The sequence below is a fragment of the Bos mutus genome, chromosome 16 (genome assembly GCF_027580195.1).
Source record: "Bos mutus isolate GX-2022 chromosome 16, NWIPB_WYAK_1.1, whole genome shotgun sequence".
Lineage (NCBI taxonomy): Eukaryota > Metazoa > Chordata > Mammalia > Artiodactyla > Bovidae > Bos > Bos mutus.
The window spans coordinates 65,158,992-65,177,779 of NC_091632.1; the positions used below are offsets into that span (position 1 = coordinate 65,158,992).

At 37.8% G+C, this 18,788-nt stretch overlaps 1 protein-coding gene across 2 annotated transcripts in view; it reads left to right on the plus strand.

The window, feature by feature from the left end:
• GPATCH2 (G-patch domain containing 2) overlaps positions 1 to 18,788 on the plus strand; it is a 197,993-nt gene that overhangs the window by 131,706 nt on the left and 47,499 nt on the right. The window contains exons 7-8 of one of the 2 annotated variants that reach the window (XM_005910052.3): positions 4,160 to 4,199; positions 12,718 to 12,788. The exons of the other annotated variant lie outside the window; for it this stretch is intronic. Of the exons in view, the coding sequence (XP_005910114.1) occupies positions 4,160 to 4,199; positions 12,718 to 12,788 (111 nt within the window). The remainder of the gene's footprint in view (positions 1 to 4,159; positions 4,200 to 12,717; positions 12,789 to 18,788) is intronic. 2 annotated transcript variants of the gene reach the window in all.

The following is an 18,788-nucleotide window of genomic DNA, read 5'->3' on the forward strand; positions in this document are numbered from 1 at the left end:
CCTCTCCCTCTCCCTCAGAGTCCATAAGACTGTTCTATACATCACTGTCTCTTTTGCTGTCTCGTACACAGGGTTATTGTTACCATCTTTATAAATTCTATATATATGCGTTAGTATACTGTATTGGTGTTTTTCCTTCTGGCTTACTTCACTCTGGATAATAGGCTCCAGTTTCATCCACCTCATTAGAACTGATTCAAATGTATTCTTTTTAATGGCTGAGTAATACTCCATTGTGTATATGTACCATAGCTTTCTTATCCATTCATCTGCTGATGGACATCTAGGTTGCTTCCATGTCCTGGCTATTATAAACAGTGCTGCGATGAACATTGGGATACATGTGTCTCTTTCCCTTCTGGTTTCCTCAGTGTGTATGCCCAGCAGTGGGATTGCTGGATCATAAGGCAGTTCTATTTCCAGTTTTTTAAGGAATCTCCACACTGTTCTCCATAGTGGCTGTACTAGTTTGCATTCCCACCAACAGTGTAAGAGGGTTCCCTTTTTTAAAAGGAGTCCACTTCCAAGTTCTTGAAGGTTGTTGGCAGAATGCAGTTCCCTGTGGTTGTACTAATGAAGTCCTGGTTTTCTTGCTGACGACATGTCAGCCAGTGATCTCTCTCAGTTCTTGGAGGCTCCTTTCAGGTCCTAAGAACATGGTCCTTCGACTACAAAGCCAACTATGGAGAATCTTCATGTTGAAACGCTCATATTTTGAATCTTTCACCAGGAAGAGTTCAGTCCCTTCAAAGAATCACCTGCTTAGCTTAAGCCCACCAAGAATGATCTCCCTTCCTTAAAGCCAGTTGTGTCATAATACACACCCTAATTATAGCACTGACTATCCCATCATAGGCATGGGTCCTTTCTACACTCAAAGAGAGCAAGTTGTACAAGGGTATGGATCACTGGGGGGTCTTCTTAGAATTCTGCCTGCCATCCTGCTCCATAAACTCCTAACCTGGGATGAATCAGTCCATCTACCCACCACCATAGCTCGTCCACTGAGCACTGCTGAATAAAATCACAAAATTATGTGATTTGTTGCTACAGAGATATATATTAATAATTTTGAACAGTAGATCTTTCGTCAGTGCTTTCACATGACCTTCCATAACAACATTTCCTGTTTCTCTTGTGCCCAAAAAGTTATTCACCAAGTCCCTGTAATAAGCTGCCCACATCCTCTCCCCTGCCCCGAGAACTTGACTTTGTCTTCAACTTTCCAAAGTAAGGCTATTAGTCCACAAATTTGGATGAACTTTTCCAAATCAGGTAGCCAGAGTATTGGAGCTTCAGCTTCAGCATCAGTCCTTCCAGTGAAGAAAAGCCGACTCATCCGAAAAGACCCTAATGCCGGGGAAGACTGAAGGCAAAAGAAGAAGCAGGCAGCAGAGGATGAGATGGTTAGATAGCATCACCGACTCAATGGACATGAGTGTGAGCAAACTCCAAGAGATAGTGAAGGACAAGGAAGCCTGATGTGCTGCAGTCCATGGAGTTGCAAAGGGTCAGATACGAGTTAGCTACTGAACAACAACAACAATCCAAATATACCTTCTTTGGCTCTCCTTTTTCTTAGTATTAGAGGAAAAGAGCTTTCCTCTGTCCAGGACTGATTCCAGCATCTCTGTGTTCTGATTGGAAGAAGTTTTTTTTTTTTTCCTTCCAATAGCTTCTTTTCTTATACACTACATTTTTAAATTTTAAATTTAAATTTTTAAATACTTCTTTCTATTTCTTTCTGATCTTTCTCATACTTTGAAAGCCTAACTTCTAGATAGCATGAATTATCCTACGCCCACTTCACTTCTTCACATCCCATTTCTTTTACACCCACTTATATAACACTATAGTTCAGATTCTTTCTACAGCACTTCCTGGAAACTTTTTTGGGAAAGATCACCAGTACATAGCAAAGATCACCAAAAACTAGCAAAGGAAGAAAAACAGGTTAACTCTCAACTTTGGGAGGGGCAAAAATAAAAATTCAGCCACAGAAAGTGTTCATGTAGTCGTAATATCTGTACTCACTATTGACTAATCAAATGTGGTGTGTATAACTTGAAATAGAGGATTGGGAGCTATGAAAGAGCTAAATTTACAGTAAATAGAAAGTCACTTATTAATGTCTAAAATTAACCACAGCATGCCAGTATAACCATATTCTGTAGAAACACATCATTAAATACCAAAAGAAAATGCATAGTCAGTGGTCTCTCTAAACAGAGCTTAGGGGTTCAGGATAGATGAAACAATGCTGTTTTTCAGACTTTTTTGTTGATTTGTTTCATTTAAATGCATGTATGCATTTGATTTTTTTAAACATTTTTCTTTAAAGGAAAAGGCACAGTCCAAGCAGAGGGGAAATTTTTCAGGCAAGTTTTCAGGGAACTGAACTAAATGATTAGTTTCTGGTTGCTGATTAATCCACACGTCATTTACAAATACCAGTAAGTGTCGATTCCCACAACAAAAGTGGAATCTGACCTGCCAAAGGGCATCAGTGTCTATGAGCTTGAAAAATAAATGTTCAGGTAAGAGCATAGCCACATCCTATTAATGTCGAGGCTGTTTATTCCCAGGTTTTAATACCACAGAGGCCAGAGAATACATTGAAGTGTTGGAGGGAACCAGGAAATGTGCTCATTCAGTGTAAACCCCTTTGTCCTTTGTACACTGAGCACCTTGGACAAATAAACATCTCAGCCTCAGTCATTCTTGCACCTGGAACATGAGCAATACCTTGTAAGGTTTTTCTGAGGATAGAAAATAACACATATGTGTCACGTGTTTGTAGAGTGCGTGGCACATGCATGTGTTCAGTACAATGGTTCATGAAAAAATAAATAGCATTAATAATGTTGGGGGCTTCCATGGTGGTTCAGATGGTGAAGAATCTGCCTGCAATGCAGGAGACCCAGGATCAATCCCTGGGTCAGGAAGATCCCCTGGAGAAGGGATGGCAACCCACTCCAGTTGTCTTGCCTGGAGGATCCCATGGACAGAGAAGCCTGGTGGGTTACAGTCCATGGGGTCTCAAAGAGTCAGACACGACTGAGCAACTGACACACACCCACACGCAATCATAATTTTAAGACCGTTCCCTATATTTGTGGGGTTTTACTGGTTTTCTTGAGCTTCCCAGGTGGCACTAGTGGTAAAGAACCTACCTACCAATGCAGGAGACTTGAGAGATGCAGGTTCAATCCCTGGGTTGGTAAGATCCCCTGTAGAAGGGCACGACAGCCCACTCCAGTATACTTTTCCTGGAGAATCCCATGGACAGGGGAACCTGGTGGGCTGCGGTCCAAAGGGTCACAGAGATTCAGGCACGACAAGCGACTTACCATATACGCGTGCACACTGGTTTATTTTCCACATTCTCTCTCTCAATTTCCTTGATGTTTAGTTAGTTTCTAAGCAGAATACTGGTCAGAGGACTGAGCACACAACTTAGGATAACTCCTGTTGAAAAGGTATCATGAGATGCATTAAAAGTCCAAGTTGCCTCCAGAACAGTATGGGATAAGTGAGGCAGGGCGAGGCATAGTGCAAGACCAGAATACTTCAGCTGCGCCATGACTTTTGTATTTTCAGTGTTGTTGGATTTGCTGTGAACCAGAATCCAGGTGTTATAACTATGGAAGGAATGGGTTCAAGGCACCTTCAGCTGATGCTTTAGAATTCACATCAAGGGCTTTATGTGACTGTTCCTGGAGGCATAGGCAGAGGATATAATGTTCTTGTATTTTTCCTGTTTTTTTTTTTTAAACTCCAACAATCAAAAGGTCATCATTTGTTGTAATGATGCTATAATTAAGTTGTGGTAAACGATAGCATTTGTAGATTTTCTCACCAGAATTGATTCATAAAATGAATACAGTCCCAGCAGTTTATGTTAACATAATTAAATGGAAATGTAATTCTAACTGAGTTTGCTTATTTAATTGAAAATTACTGGGTTATGAGCACTCTTACATTTCTATCAAAATTGGTGTAAACCTAGAATTACATGAACTATCCATTCAGATGCAGCGTATGTAAGGCTCTGTTGCTAGGTGGCAAATATGTTTCTTACAGCACATGCAGACTGATCACGCGAGAGCACATGCTTTTAGTGAGTTTCCCGCTAACTGCTTTTCTCTTTCCTCTGCAGCCATTGGTTTAGCCCTGGGGCTAGGACAGAGCATGGCCAGGTAAGGAACATTCTAACCCAAAAGGAAGTTACTCAGTCTTTCGAATATTTAACTATTTCCCTTTAAGATAGTAGATCAACTTTATGAGAAAAGATAATATCCTAGCTTATTTAAAAAGGAGTTCACTGGGCCGGTGCTAATGCACTGACCAAGGGAGTGACCGTCAGTAAGCATCAGAGTTGTTTACCTCGCTTCTCCCTTCCTCAGCACACATGTCACCTCCGTGGAAAGGATCTAAAGTTCAGTTTAGAGTTTATAGGACTTCCTCATTTCCATATGTTTTTCACAAAGGCACGAAAATAGTACCTATGCTTTAAACAATTGTTTTATTATTAAACTAGATTAGCCAGCAAGAGAATATTTTTATTTTTTGAAGTTTATAAGATGATAAGAGTTTCTTACACTTTATGCTGTATTCTAGGTGAGATTTTTCTTTTTTTTTAATTTCTTGCTAGTTTCATGGCAGCACAATGATTAGATGACTTAGCAAGAACTTAACATTCATTCTGATTAACTCTACATATAAAATAAGTTGTCTGTTTTCTTTGTCTGTTGAATGTGCTGGTACTCTCTCTGCAGTGTGGTAAGCTAATTTAGGGCTTAAAATATTGGTAGGTTTTAAAGCATATATGTTTTAGGCTTTGCATTCTTGCTAAGCCTTTTTTCTTTTTTCATTGTGGATTATAAGAGTTATTTTTTGAGTGAGTCAATAATATATGCATAGAAAAGCCTCAGATTCTCAGGGATCATTTCTTCTGAGGGATATGTAAGTAGGTAGATAGAAGAGGAGATTGCACTTGGTGGTGGTAACTCGTAACATTACTATATGTATTGGTGATATCTTATTTCTTAGGTTGGTCAACAGGTTCTAGAGTTGGTTGCATATGCCATATTTCTTTTTTCGTATAAAAGGAAAGTGCCACATACTTCATTATAAATTATAATGTATTTCTTAATACACATGTACCTAATCAAAGAAAAATATGTCAGTGCAGATTTAATGATTTTTTTAATAAACTTGGCTCTTTTCCTTGAGAGTGATGTGTACTTTTAAATTTATTTCTCACATTAATAATAGAATATGTACTACTATTTCTGGACTTTCCTGGTGGCTCAGTGATAACGAATCTGCCTGCCAGTGAAGGAGACGTGGGTTCGATCCCTGGGTCAAAAAGATCCCCTGGAGAAGAAACTGGCACCCACTCCAATATTCTTGCCTGGGAAGTCCTGTGGACCGAGGGGCCTGGTGGGCTATAGTCCATCAGGTTGCAAAGAGTCAGATGCGACTTAGTGACTAAATGACAACAACCAGTATATGTTTCTAAAGTTTTGCAAGTTAACTTGACTAAGTTGCTTCTGGGGTATGTCTATTCAGAATGTAATTATTACATAATTATGTCAACTATTCAGCATTCCCAAATGGTTCATACCCTCTGTGTTTATATAAGATTCTGCTTCCAGTAGTAAGTCACCTCAGGATATAGTTTATCCCCAAATAAGATTTTTTAAATAAATAATTTTATATTCTCTGTTGTTCTCTAGTCACTAAGTCAAGTTTCCCTGTCCTTCAGTATCTCTAGGAGTTTATTCAAACTCAGGGTCCATTGAGTCAGTGATGCCATCCAACCATTTCATCCTCTGTTGCCCACTTCTACTCATGCCATCTGTCTTTCCCAGCATCAGGGTCTTTTCCAGTGAGTCAGCTCTTTGCATCAGGTGGCCAAAATGCTGGAGCTTCAGCACCAGTACTTCCAATTAGTATTCAGGTTGATTTCTTTCAGGATTCACTGGTTTGATCTTCTTGAGTCCAAGGGACTCTCAAGAGTCTTCTCTAGCACCACAATTGAAAGTGAAAGAAAGAGTCAGTTCTTTGGCATTCAGCCTTCTTTACGGTCCAACTCTTACGTCCATACTTGACTAAGGGAAAACCCATAACTTTGACTATACAGACCTTTATCAGTGAAGTGATGTCTCTGCTTTCATGTACGTTTATCATGGCTTTTTTTCAAGGAGCATTTCATGGTTGCAGTCACCATCTGCAGTGATTTTGGAGCCCAAGAAAATAAAATCTGTCACTATCCACTTTTTCCCCATCTATTTGTCATGAAGTGATGGGACCAGAGGCCATGATCTTTGTTTTTTGAATGTTGTTTTAAGCCAGCTTTGTCACTCTCCTCTTTTACCTTCATTAAGAGGCTCTTCAGTCCCTCTTCGCCTTCTGCCATTAGAGTAGTATCATCTTCATATCTTAGGTTGTAGGTATTTCTCCTGGCAATCTTGATTCTGGCTTGTGATTTATCCAGCCCAACATTTCACATGATGTACTCTGCATATAAATTAAACAAGCAGGGTGAAAATATACAGTATTAATATGCTCCTTTCTCAATTTTGAACCAGTCCATTGTTCCATGTCTGGTTCTAACTGTTGCTTCTTGACCTGCATACAGGTTTCTCATGAGGGAGGTAAGGTGGTCTGGTATTCCCATCTCTTGAAGAATTTTCCATAGTTTGTTGTGATCCACAGAGTCCAAGGCTTTAGTGTAGTCAATGAAGTAGAAGTAGATGTTTTTCTAGAGTTCTTTTGCTTTTTCTATGATTCAGTGGATGTTGGCAATTTGATCTCTGATTCCTCTGCCTTTTCTAAATCCAGTTTGTACATCTGCAAGTTCTTGGTTCATGTACTGTTGAAGCCTAGTTTGAAGGATTTTGAGCATTACCTTGCTAACATACGAAATGAGCACAGTTGTGTGGTGGTTTGAACATTCTTTGGGACTGGAGTGAAAACTGACCTTTTCCAGTCCTATGGCCATTGCTGAGTTTTCCAAATGTGCTGGTAATATTGGGTGCAGCACTTTCACAGCATCATCTTTGAGGATTTTTAAATAACTTGATTGGAATTCTATCACCTCCAGTAGCTTTGTTCATAGTAATGAGGCCCACTTGATTTCACACTCCAGGATATCTGGATCTTGGTGAGTGACCATGCCATCGTGGTTATTCAGGACATTAAGACCTTTTTTGTGTACTTCTGTGTATTCTTGCCACCTGTTCTTAATATCTTCTGCTTCTGTTAGGTCTTTGCCATTTCTGTCCTTTATCGAGCCCATCTTTGCATGAAATGTTCCCTTGGTATCTCCAGTTTTCTTGAAGAGATCTCTCGTATTTCCCAATCTGTTTTCCTCTCTTTCTTTGCATTGTTCACTTAAGAAGGCTTTCTTAACTGTCCTTGGTATTCTCTGGAACCCTGCATTCATTTGAGTATATCTTTCCCTTTCTTCTTTGCCCTCCACTTCTATTCTTTTATCAACTATTTGTAAGGCCTCCTCAGACAACCACTTTGGTTTCTATTTCTGTTTCTTGGGATGGTTTTGGTCTAGAATTTGAGAAATACTAAAGTGATGTTATAAATCTGAGCTTTAGATTATAATCTAACTGCAGTAAAAACTTTTTTCTGCAGTTAACAAATAGCTAATATGATATAGACAAGAAAGTTGATGCATCATTTTAAAAATTTTTAAATATTTGAAACAGATTTTTGGATTAGCCTTTGGCTTAAGCTTTGATATACCATTTCAGATTTTAATCCTGTCTAGATAGGTTATTAGTTAAGGAATACAGTTGATTCTTGCTTGTTGTGGTAGCTGTAGTCTATGAGGTTGGTAAGAACCCTAAAGTAGCAAATATTGAAAAAACTGCTTCCAGGAAAAATACAGGGTTAGGTTCCTGAGAACCTCTGGCCACATTTTCATTAACTGATCAATACATATCCTTGTTTGATGTGTATTTCTGTTTAAAGACACCATATTTAATACATGTTATTGATTTGTTAGCATTGAACTCCTGGCCAGCAGCGCTGTAACTTATGCCTGAAGGGAGCTTGTCTAATGAACATATTTTCTCTATAAGGTCCATCACCGTTCTCTTGCACTGGGGAAGACCAGACTGCAGGTCAGCCCTGTACTAGAAGGCTATTTGAAACAATGAAGGTGAACATCACAAGTAGACAGAAATGCTTTAAAAATAAATAAATAAATAAATAATGTAGCATTGAACGGACCAGGCAAAAGACACTTGTTTACAGTAAGAGAGCCGAAGCAAGAAGATAGATATCGTCTTGTCGGACCTCAGCTGAGAACATGCAGTAACGGGAATTCAGATTTCCCCCACTCTGTGCATGTCTGCCAATGACTCCAGAAGCACCAGAAGTACTGATTTGAGCATTACAAGTACATTTTAGCAAATGGGTGAATTTGTGAATACAGAATCAGTGAATAATGAGAAACAGTTGGCACATGTATGTGTGTATATAGAAGCACATACAAACTACTCATATTTTGAGGGATTTAAAATGTCTTATTTCAGCTTATAACTAGCCCAGTGAAAGTGTTCGTTGCTCAGTCGTGTCCAACTCTTTGCAACCCCATGGACTGTAGCCCAGCTCCGTCCATGTGGATTCTCCAGGCAAGAATACTGGAGTGGGTTGCCATTTCCTTCTCCAGAGAATCTTTCCAACCAAGGGTTCAAACCCAAGTCTCCCACATTGCAGCAGATTCTTTACCATCTAAGCCACCAGGGAATCCCAGTGAACTATTGGCTAAATCTTAGGTCCAAGTGATAAAATGCAAGACCGTGAAGAAATAAAATCCTTCAATATATTGTTGAATGAATGACTATCAGCATGCATGATCACCCCTTTTTTTCCCCATATCAACTTACCAACATAAAGAAATGATAGTGTTAACCTCACTTTTGAAATCCCACCCCTCACTGCTTTTCCCCCCATCTTATGATTCCTTTTTGTTCTCTAATAAGAAGTCCCATTTCATTTACACCATGCTCACCTAACATTTCTTTTTTACACATTTAGTAAATCACTATTGTCCATCAGTCGTTACCTATCAAGTACTCTTTATTTTTACAAAAAGAGATATTTGTTTAAAAAGAAAAAAAAAACATAACTTTTCCTCTAAGGTGGTTAAAATGTGGGTAGGAAAGCAGTAATTATAGTGTATTGATAAATGTTGAAGGAAACCACTGGGAGGGCGTCATAGAGACCACAGAAGCGACATGTGAAAGTTGGTTTAGAAGTGGAAGTAAGGAGACAGAAGCAGCTCTAAGCAGCCTCATTTGTGTGTGTGTATGTGTGTTTTAATGGTGAGGATTTTCGTCCTTGAATATCTAATAGTATGACATTTTGAATGAGTTTACTAGTATCTTAAGGAGCCATAGGTCATTGTTTAGAGATTATTTAGTTCTCCTCTTAAGGTGAGGACCTTGTGAAAGGCCAAGTATGGAGAGATTTGAAATTCTTTTGTAGACATTTGAGAAGGTCCCTGAAAAGTGGCTGCTAACAGAAACAGTCTTGAGCTTGAATCCTTTCTGAATATCAGGAGATTATTGCTGTGGAGCAGGAATTCTGCTCTTTGCTTCCTTCTTCCTCTTGTGTTAGGAATGTGAAACTTTTAATAATCTTTTTAAAATAATCACGAATAGCCACAGAAATCCTCAGCTCCCTTTCTGCCACAGGAGCAGCCATGATATGCGTGACACATTTCTCTTCCTTGTTTTTGTTCAGCAGTTTTTTAAATTGTGTACCTTTTGTAAGACCTCACATTGTACTAGCTTTTGTGTTTATGAATGTCTGTGTCATTCTTACGTGAGTCATTTTTTAATATACATCTGCAGGTCACTAAATAAGGGACTTGTCTCTCCGCTTGGCCTAAGTCCAGCAATCTGAGAGCTGGAGGTAAGAAGCACTTCGCACCATATTCAGAAGTTCTGTTATTAACTGGAGTTGACATTGTTGAGTCAGAACCCTGAACACTGACCTCACTTGTGACACTGATAGGAGTCCAAGGAAGACAGGAAACGTTAGCAATAAGAGAAATGAAGACTCTCCCCAAACCTGATGAGCTACTCTTGCTTGTCAGAGCAGAGCTCCAGGCCTCTTGTGTCTTGGCATCAGTTCCTGATCTGATTCCCCTCCCAGCCCTCTGCCACCCTTTGTTTGTTTGTTTGGTCTTTGGGGCAGAGCAGACACATGTTTGTGTCTTGGGGGAATCTTTCAAAGGCAAATAACATGTTTTCTGTTCAAATAACTCTGGATTAATTTTTTCATCTTTGCCCCCTTACAAGATCTAGGTTCCCGTATTAACTTGTTAAATTCATGACCCAGAGATCTGAGCCTGTATTTTTTCCTCTGAGCTTCATTTTGTGTGATGACTTTTTAAATATAGGTGAATTATATTAAATGATTCCAATATTTGTCCCTACAAAGCCCATCAAAGCTATACATTTGAGAAAGAAATTCTCATGTGACTCTAATAGAAGGATCTCTGACCTCAGAGTTCCATACATAGTCTAACATTTATTTTGGTCATTGTAGTTGCATTTTTCTTTAATTAAATTGTTGAATTCCTTTATTTCAGAAAAGTATGTTTGGGACTTTTTGTGTTCTTTGTTTAAACTGTTTTAACACAAATAACAGGAATAGTGGTCCCATATCTATCTTTTATCTAAAAATTAGAAAACTTAGTTAACTACTATATTAATTGAAAGCGGTGGTAGAGATTTTATCATGTCACCTCTAGCTATCTGTGTCACAAATGTTGGTTTGAATATGTTTTTTTACAAAGGCACTAGAATTAGAAATGCCAAAGTAATTAATTTTTTTATTTTATTTTCAGAAGCAATTTAGTTTTCATGGTACGAAGTGTTTCTACATTGAAACACTTTCAGATTAATGGACTTAAGATAAACTGTTGCTATTTTCTATAAGTAGTAATAATGAGATACTGTTTCAGCTACATATCAGATACTAGATTTCATTGCCTGTTTCTTTATCTCATTCATTCATTCATTCAACAAATATTTATTAAACACTAAAAATGTCCCAGACACTGTGCTGGGCTTTGGAGACACAGGCAGATTGAATAACTGAAGCAAAGGGCCAAAGGTGAGCAAGAATATGGTACACATTCCAAACTAACAAGTTCAGAATGGCTGGAATATATTATTTAGAAGTAAGGAGGTTAGGTTGGGGTAGGAAGAAGCATAATAAACTGCAAGTTTAGAAATACAATCAAATTATGTAGGGCCACGAGAGCCTTGTGTAAGATTTGGGAGGGGGGTGTTATCTAAGGAGTATAATGTAATAACATCTAGTTTTAGAATGACTGGCTTCAGTGTAGAGAGTGGACTTAGATGGGAGCAAGGCTGGAGGCAGGGAGGCCACTGGAGAGACCACTATTGGAACGTGGTTCGTGGGGATGGAAAGAAGCAGATATTTAGGAGAAGTTTAAGGTAGACTTATTGAGTTAAGACATTCCTGAAATAATGATCTAACAACATTCTTTGTGATCTAATTAAGTTCTATTCCTTCTCAAAGATGGCCAAATGTGGCTAGTAATTGACTCTAAATGTTGTCATTAGATAGTTCAAAGCAGTTATATTATTAAAAGTTATTGATACTGGTCAGACAATAGCCACTGACAGTCAGGTTCATTAATTATAATTGTAGCATTTGAACCATTTGCTCAGCACTTTTTATGTCCTGGTCTTAGTGCTAACTGTTCTACATGGTTTATCTTATTTGACACTCATGGCAGCCCTACAGGTGGATAGTATTGTTATCTCCATTTTCCAGGTGGAAACTGGGACTTAGAGATAATTACACAGCTTATAAATTGGTAGACCTGTTTTTAAAACCCAGCGACTTGTTACTGGTACAGCTGGGATTCGAACCCAGATCTATCCTGCACTATTACTGCTCTAAGATTTCTATTTTTATTAGGGTTAATTTCTAATATGCTGCACAACTTCTCATTAGCCCAGTCTTGCATATAATCACATTTCTGTATAACCGAGATAAGCTACAGTCTGAGTATACACACAGCAAAAAGTATTGACTACTTGCTTTTCTTTCTTTCCAATTAGTTAGAGTAAAGCAAGTGTGAAGGGGAGTTGGGTGGTGAGGCATTTTGAGGAGGCAGTCAGATATATATTTTTTCTAATTATATATTTCCAAGCCAGTAATTTCTTTGAAAAGGAATGTTTTTAAGTGTTTCTTTACCATGTTAGGCCACTAAATACGGAGAAGTAAGATTAGATATTTTATGTCATCGGAGGTGACAAAGCCCTGAAAAACTCACAGCTGAATGCAGTGGTAGAGCATTGGAGAAGAGAGGTTACGTGACTTTCACCAGGACTACCCAGAGAGCCAGAATTAGAACTGAGTTCTAGACCTCCAGCTCTAGGCTGTATATTAAGTGACTCTGAGCACTGTTCAGCTGTCAAGGAAGCATTGGCATCTCCTAGTGACATTTTCAGAAGCATGTCAGTAGCATCTCTAGCAAAATTAGTCATCTTCATTTTAAGAAAAACCGGTAAAAAAAAAAGAAAAAAGTAATGCAAGTGAATAAATACAGCCCCTTTGAATGAGAAGCATATTTTTCTACTTACAAATAATGTAATGAAAATATTTTTGTTTCTACAACTTTGTTTTAAACACTTTGGATAGCATCAGCTCCTGAGAGATAACCGAGCTGAAAGAGGACACAAGAAAAACTGTTCTGTGAAAACAGCCAGCAGGTAAGCAATTTAAAATCACCTTTTCTCCTGATCATTGAATCGTGTAATTTTTTTTCCCATGCCAGTATGAATGGTGGTTTAGTCACTAAGTAGTCTCGTACTCTTGCAACCTCATGAACTGTAGCCCACCAGGCTCCTCTGTCCATGGGATTTCCCAGGCAAGAATACTGGAGTGGCTTGCATTTCCTTCTCCAGTGGATCTTCCCAACCCAGGGATCAAACCCTGGTCTCCTGCATTGCAGGCAGATTCTTTATCCACTGAGCCACCAGGGAATCCACTATGAATATGATGAGTTATAGTTAGGGTGCCTTTGGCTCTAAAGTGTCAGCATTATTTTATGTGTCATTTATCAGAATCTACTTCAAGATTACTAGTAATGAATAGAAATACATCATTTTATTTGTATTTTTTAAAGGTGATGAAAAATAAAGAATGCATTTTTAGAAGAAAATCTCTGTTCATAATCCATAGCTTATGAATTTTAGATAAGGATTAGGAATAATTATTTTTAACTATAAAAAATAGAATTAATCTTTTCCCCAAAACTTAAATGGTTTTGTGAGACAGCAACATGTATATTTATTCTAATAATGTATATAAATAAGTATATAGAAAATACACTCTTTTTTAAAAGTGCTTAGGGTTATATTGCTTAGTCAATGCTATTTTTTTTTTTCATATTAGAAAGAAGTGCCCCCAGTTTATTGTTTCAGACAGCGCATTTCCAAATTTTGCATGTGGTGTTTCTAAAGACTTCATTTTTACTTTGGTGAAAATAGCTATCAGAATATTGATCAGAACGACTGCCCTGAGATTTACACCAACCCAACTTTTAACAAGATCACTGACCTTGGCAGCCCTCTCTCTGTCTCATTGTTAGGGTGCTTGCCACTGTTTTTAACACTCCCAAGCAAGCTATGTAACTTCCAAGTACCATGTTGTACAAACTAACCCTGACGGAGAACCCACTAGGTATCTGCAGAAGCTAACATAAATCCTATTTAGACAGTCAAAAACTATCACACATAATAAGTTGACTGACAGGTCAGTGATAGTCAACATAAAACTAATATAGTTACCCCTAAGAAGGTCAGATCCTAAAATTATAAAGTATGGATTAAAGAAATTTTAGACAGATTATAAATAACTATGGATGACATGTTTATAGAAATAAAATAAGCAAGCAACAGATCACTGTTAGAATTGTTCAAGCAGAATTGAATCAAAAGCATATAATTATTAGAAATGAGAAGTATGATTGTGAAATGGAGATAGAACTGAAGAAGTAGGCTAGAATGTAGCATAAAAATATTGAATAAGGTGATGGAAAAATGAAAGAATGGTTAAGAGACACAGAAAAGGTCTAAGATATATTTGATCAGAGGTTTTGATGGCGAGTATAGAAAGGCTGAAAAAAAACATGATGTTGAAGAGATGTTGGCTAAGAATTCCCAAAACAGCTAAAAGTTATAAATCTATACAGAAAGCACAATGAATACCAATTAGAATAAACAAAAGGAAACCCACACCTAGTAGCATGCTGTAGTACTCCTAAAACAAAGAGATCTTAAAAGAATCCAGAGATAAAAGATGAATTACTACAAAGGAATGTACCTCATCAGATTTCTGGGTATCAACAATGATACCAGAGACAGTGGACAAGTCTGCAGAGTACTGGGTGAAAATACATTGTCAGCATAGAACTGTGTACCTAGAAAAAAACATCTTTCACATACGAAGATGAAGTAAAAACAGTTTAAGATTTTCAAAAACAAAGCAAGTTTCCTCCCGACACTTGCTAGAAGACTTTTTAAAAGATGTATTTCAAGGGAATGATCTCCCCAGAAAGTCCAAGATGAAAAAATGAATACTAAGCCAATAAATGGTTAAAGATTTCAGTAAATTTAAACAACTATTGTTTATATAAATTGATAATTATAATGTGTAATTTGTAAAGCTTTTCAAAAAACAATCTAAGATAATGGAAAATAATGCTGATGATGATAAAGTCTAACTTAAAGTCCTTGAATTGTTTGGGAATGTTTACTTCATTGTTCAGTTAAGAGATGACTTGATAAGATTATATTAAGTATTCATGGCAAAATATCATAAATAACCACCAAATCAAAAAAAACAGAGTATGTAAATTCCAAGCCGGTTGGCAGAGGTGGGGTTGAATGGAATAAAATATTACTCCCCTTAAAAAATCCATTTAAAAAGTCAAGAAGGAAAAAGAAGCATAGAGAAAATGGGACCCAGAGGGGGGAAAAAAAAATTGAAAACTGAGTCAAATCCATGTATTAGTAACTATAATAAATATTTATGGATTAAATTTGTCTGTTAAAAACAAAGCTAAGCAGATTTGGTTTTTCTTTTAAAGTGCAACTATATGTTCTTTACAAGAGACATACCTGAAATAACGCCAAAAGAAAGTTGGAAAACTAAAAGATGGAAGAGCATGTATCAGATATACTGTAAAAGAGAGCTCTCATACCGACCAAACCGACTTGAGAACAAAAGCCTTAACAAGCTTAAGAAAATCGTTATTTAATGATAAAAGGTTCAACTTACCAAAATTGATATTTTCTTAATATACATTATATTATATTAATATATAATGAATATATATATTAATATATTAATTGTATTAATTTATATTATAATATTAACATTTATTTTATTAATAAAATAATGGTTTTATTCTTTTGTACATTAAAGTATATAAAGTAAATCTTAATATCAATGAATGGAGAAACTCACTAACCCACCATCTTGGCGCTCCCACTTCAATAGAACATTCATATTACTGATAGCTTAAGCCATCAGAAAATTTGCATAACAAATGATTAACAAACTTAATGTTATTATATAAGCTCTTTCACCCACATACATTCTTCTCAAAGACACATGTGATATTTTCAAAAATTTACCACTTAACAGGCCAAAGGTACTATCAACAAATTTTAATGAATATGTATCATAAAGAACGTATTCTTTAACTTGAATATGATTAAGGAAAATCATTTAGAAAAATAATTTTTTAAAGTTTGAAATTAAAAATACAGTTTAAAATAACTCATTTCAAAAAAATCATAATGATAATACCTTAACTTGTGGGTGCGTTAAGATGGTAGTTAGAGGAAACTTGACTACTTGAAAGTTTTATATTAGAAGTTTGGTCCCAGTTCCTGTTGCAAGTTCAAGATTCTCAATTATAAGATTACTGATTCTAAACTATAAGATACCTGCTTCTGTCTTCTAAGATCAACCCAGCAGGTATTTAGAAAGAGAAAATAAGCAGAAATCTACAAGACGTTTCCAGTATTAAAGTAACCATGGATGCGTGCTAAATCGCTTCAGTCATGTCTCTTTGCGACCCCATGGACTGTACCCCGCCCAGGCTCCTCTGTCCATGGGATTCTCCAGGCAAGAATATTGGAGTGGGTTGCCATTTCCTCCTCAGGGGATCTTTCCGACCAGGGATCAAACCCGCATCTCTTATGTCTGCTGCACAGGCAGGCAGGTTCTTTGCTGCTAGAGCCACCGGGAAGCCAGGAGGGGGATGCTATTTTGAACTTGTGTTCGTGAGATGAGGATACACAAAATGTGCTTGTGTGCTCTGACCTGAGGCAAGAGGCAGTTCAGCCTGAGTGAGGGAAGAAGAAGATGTGAGCAGAACCTTTGGAATTCTTTCATATCATGGGCCATGGCCAAGGGACATATGACATCCGCCCCTTACAGAAAGACTCAGGTCTCTGGTCCAGGTGTTTTCAGGGACAAAGTCAGGGCAGCTCACAGTGCTGTTTTTGTGAGGAGCTGGGAAAGCTTGATGGGACCAGATGACAAATTATCGTGTCTTCACTCAGCCCCCTGTAAACCGCAGGGCTAGAGGATTACAGTTCTCATTTTCTCTGAGAATGAGGAAGGGGAATGTTCTTCTGACAGAGGAATTATTTTGTGGGGAAGACTGTGGTGACTGTGGTTTTCTGGTGCTTGGACCTCTGCACTCGTAAGTCAGGTTCATTCACCTCCAATTCCTGAACTGCTTTGGACTGACACAGAAGACTGCCCTTTGCCTATAGCATTGCCTCACAGAATCCGTTAATAAGACCTTTGAGGAGAAAACAACCTTTCAGAAATAACAACAACAACAATATATTGGACTACAGACTCCAAGAGAAATCGGAAATGTTAGGACAAGTCAAAAAATTTTTGATTAGTGTTATCAATATTAACTAAAGGAGGTATAGGAAGAAAATAACAATATAAAACAAGAAATACAACACATAATTAAGAACCAAATATTTAAGTCTATTTCAGTTTTCCTCAGCAGTATTTTTGAGTTTTTGTTGTATAGGTGTTACACATATTTTATCAGATTTATCCCTAAGCATTTTACCATATTTTTTGGTGTATGAAAATGTTGCTGAGAGAAATTTTAAAAGGTCTTTGTAACTGGAGAGATATACCTTGTTCATGAGTCAAAAGACTCAATATTCTTAAGATGTCAGTTCTCCAAAAATTTATCTACAGATTCAGTATAGCCCAAACAAAAATACCATGAGGCTATTTTGTAGAAATTGAGAAGCAACTGCTAAAATTTATATGAAAATGCAAAGGACTTAAATAGCCAAACTTTTTAAATAGCCAAATAACACTACCTGATGTCAGGACTTAATTACAAAGCTGTAGGAATCAAGAAAATGTGGTATTGGTGCAAAGATAGAAAAATAGATCAAAGAAATATACCCACGTATATTACATACAGTAATATGATTGATTGGTTCTTGACAAAGTACAAAGTTACTTTAGTGGGGAAAAAAAAACTATTTTCCACAGATGTTACTGGAAAAACTGAGTATCCATTTGCAAAAGAAAAAAATGATGAACTCTAGTCTATACCTCATACCATAGAGCAAGCTAATTTATGGAGACTAAAAGTGGATCAGTCGTTGCACAGGCATGAGGTGAGGGCCAGGGAGGTACTGGAGGAATGGATTACAAAGGGGTATTAAGAAACTGTTGGAGTGATGGGTATCTGCATTATCTTGATTATGGTGAAGGTTTCTCTTGTATATACATATGTCAAAACTTAGGAAATTACACACTTTAAAAGTAGTGCAGGACTTCCCTAGTGATCCAGAGGCTAGGACTCCAAGCTTTCACTGCAGGGGTCACAGCTTCAGTCCCTGGCCAGGGAACTAAGATCCTGCAGGCCTCACAGCATGACCAAAAAAAAATCGGTGTGTCTTGCTTATGCCAACTACACCTCATAGAGATATAACAGATATATATACTTAGTAAATGGAGAAGGAAATGGCACCCCACTCCAGTATTCTTGCTTAGAGAATCCTTCGGACAGCGGAGCCTGATGGGCTGCCGTCTGTGGGGTCGCACAGAGTCGTACACGACTGAAGCAACTCAGCAGCGGCAGCATACTTAGTAAAATCTTAACGGCTTTCTGTTCCATTCCAAGTAAAAGCCAAAGCCTTGGCCTTGGCCAGTAAGGGCATATGTGATCTACGCCTGCCCTCCTTTTTTCCTCCTTCACCTCATCTCCTCCCACTTGAACCACGTTACTTGCCTGCTCCAGGTGCAGCAGCTTCTTTCCTGTTCTCCAACATGCCAACCCCACTTGCGTCTCAGGGCCCTTGCACTTCTCTTCCCCCCGCCTGGAACACCCTTCGTGTGGCTTGCTCCCCACTTCCTTAAAGTCTGTGTTCAGTCTCTACCAGCTCTGCTTTCTGCCGTCCTTCTCGCCTCTACTACCCCTCATTGTCTCTGTTACCTTAAAGCTTCATGAGGGCAGAATCTTTGGTTTACTCACTGGTGTACCCCCAGTATCAGAAACAATGCCCATCATGTTGACAATAAATATTGCTGCATAAAATACCTGCTGAATGAATTTGAAATTGATTCTATGGAAGTAGACTGAATCCTTGTCTTGGGGTCTCTGTGCAGCCTCTGCAATTCTGACTTCTGATCCTGACTTCACCACT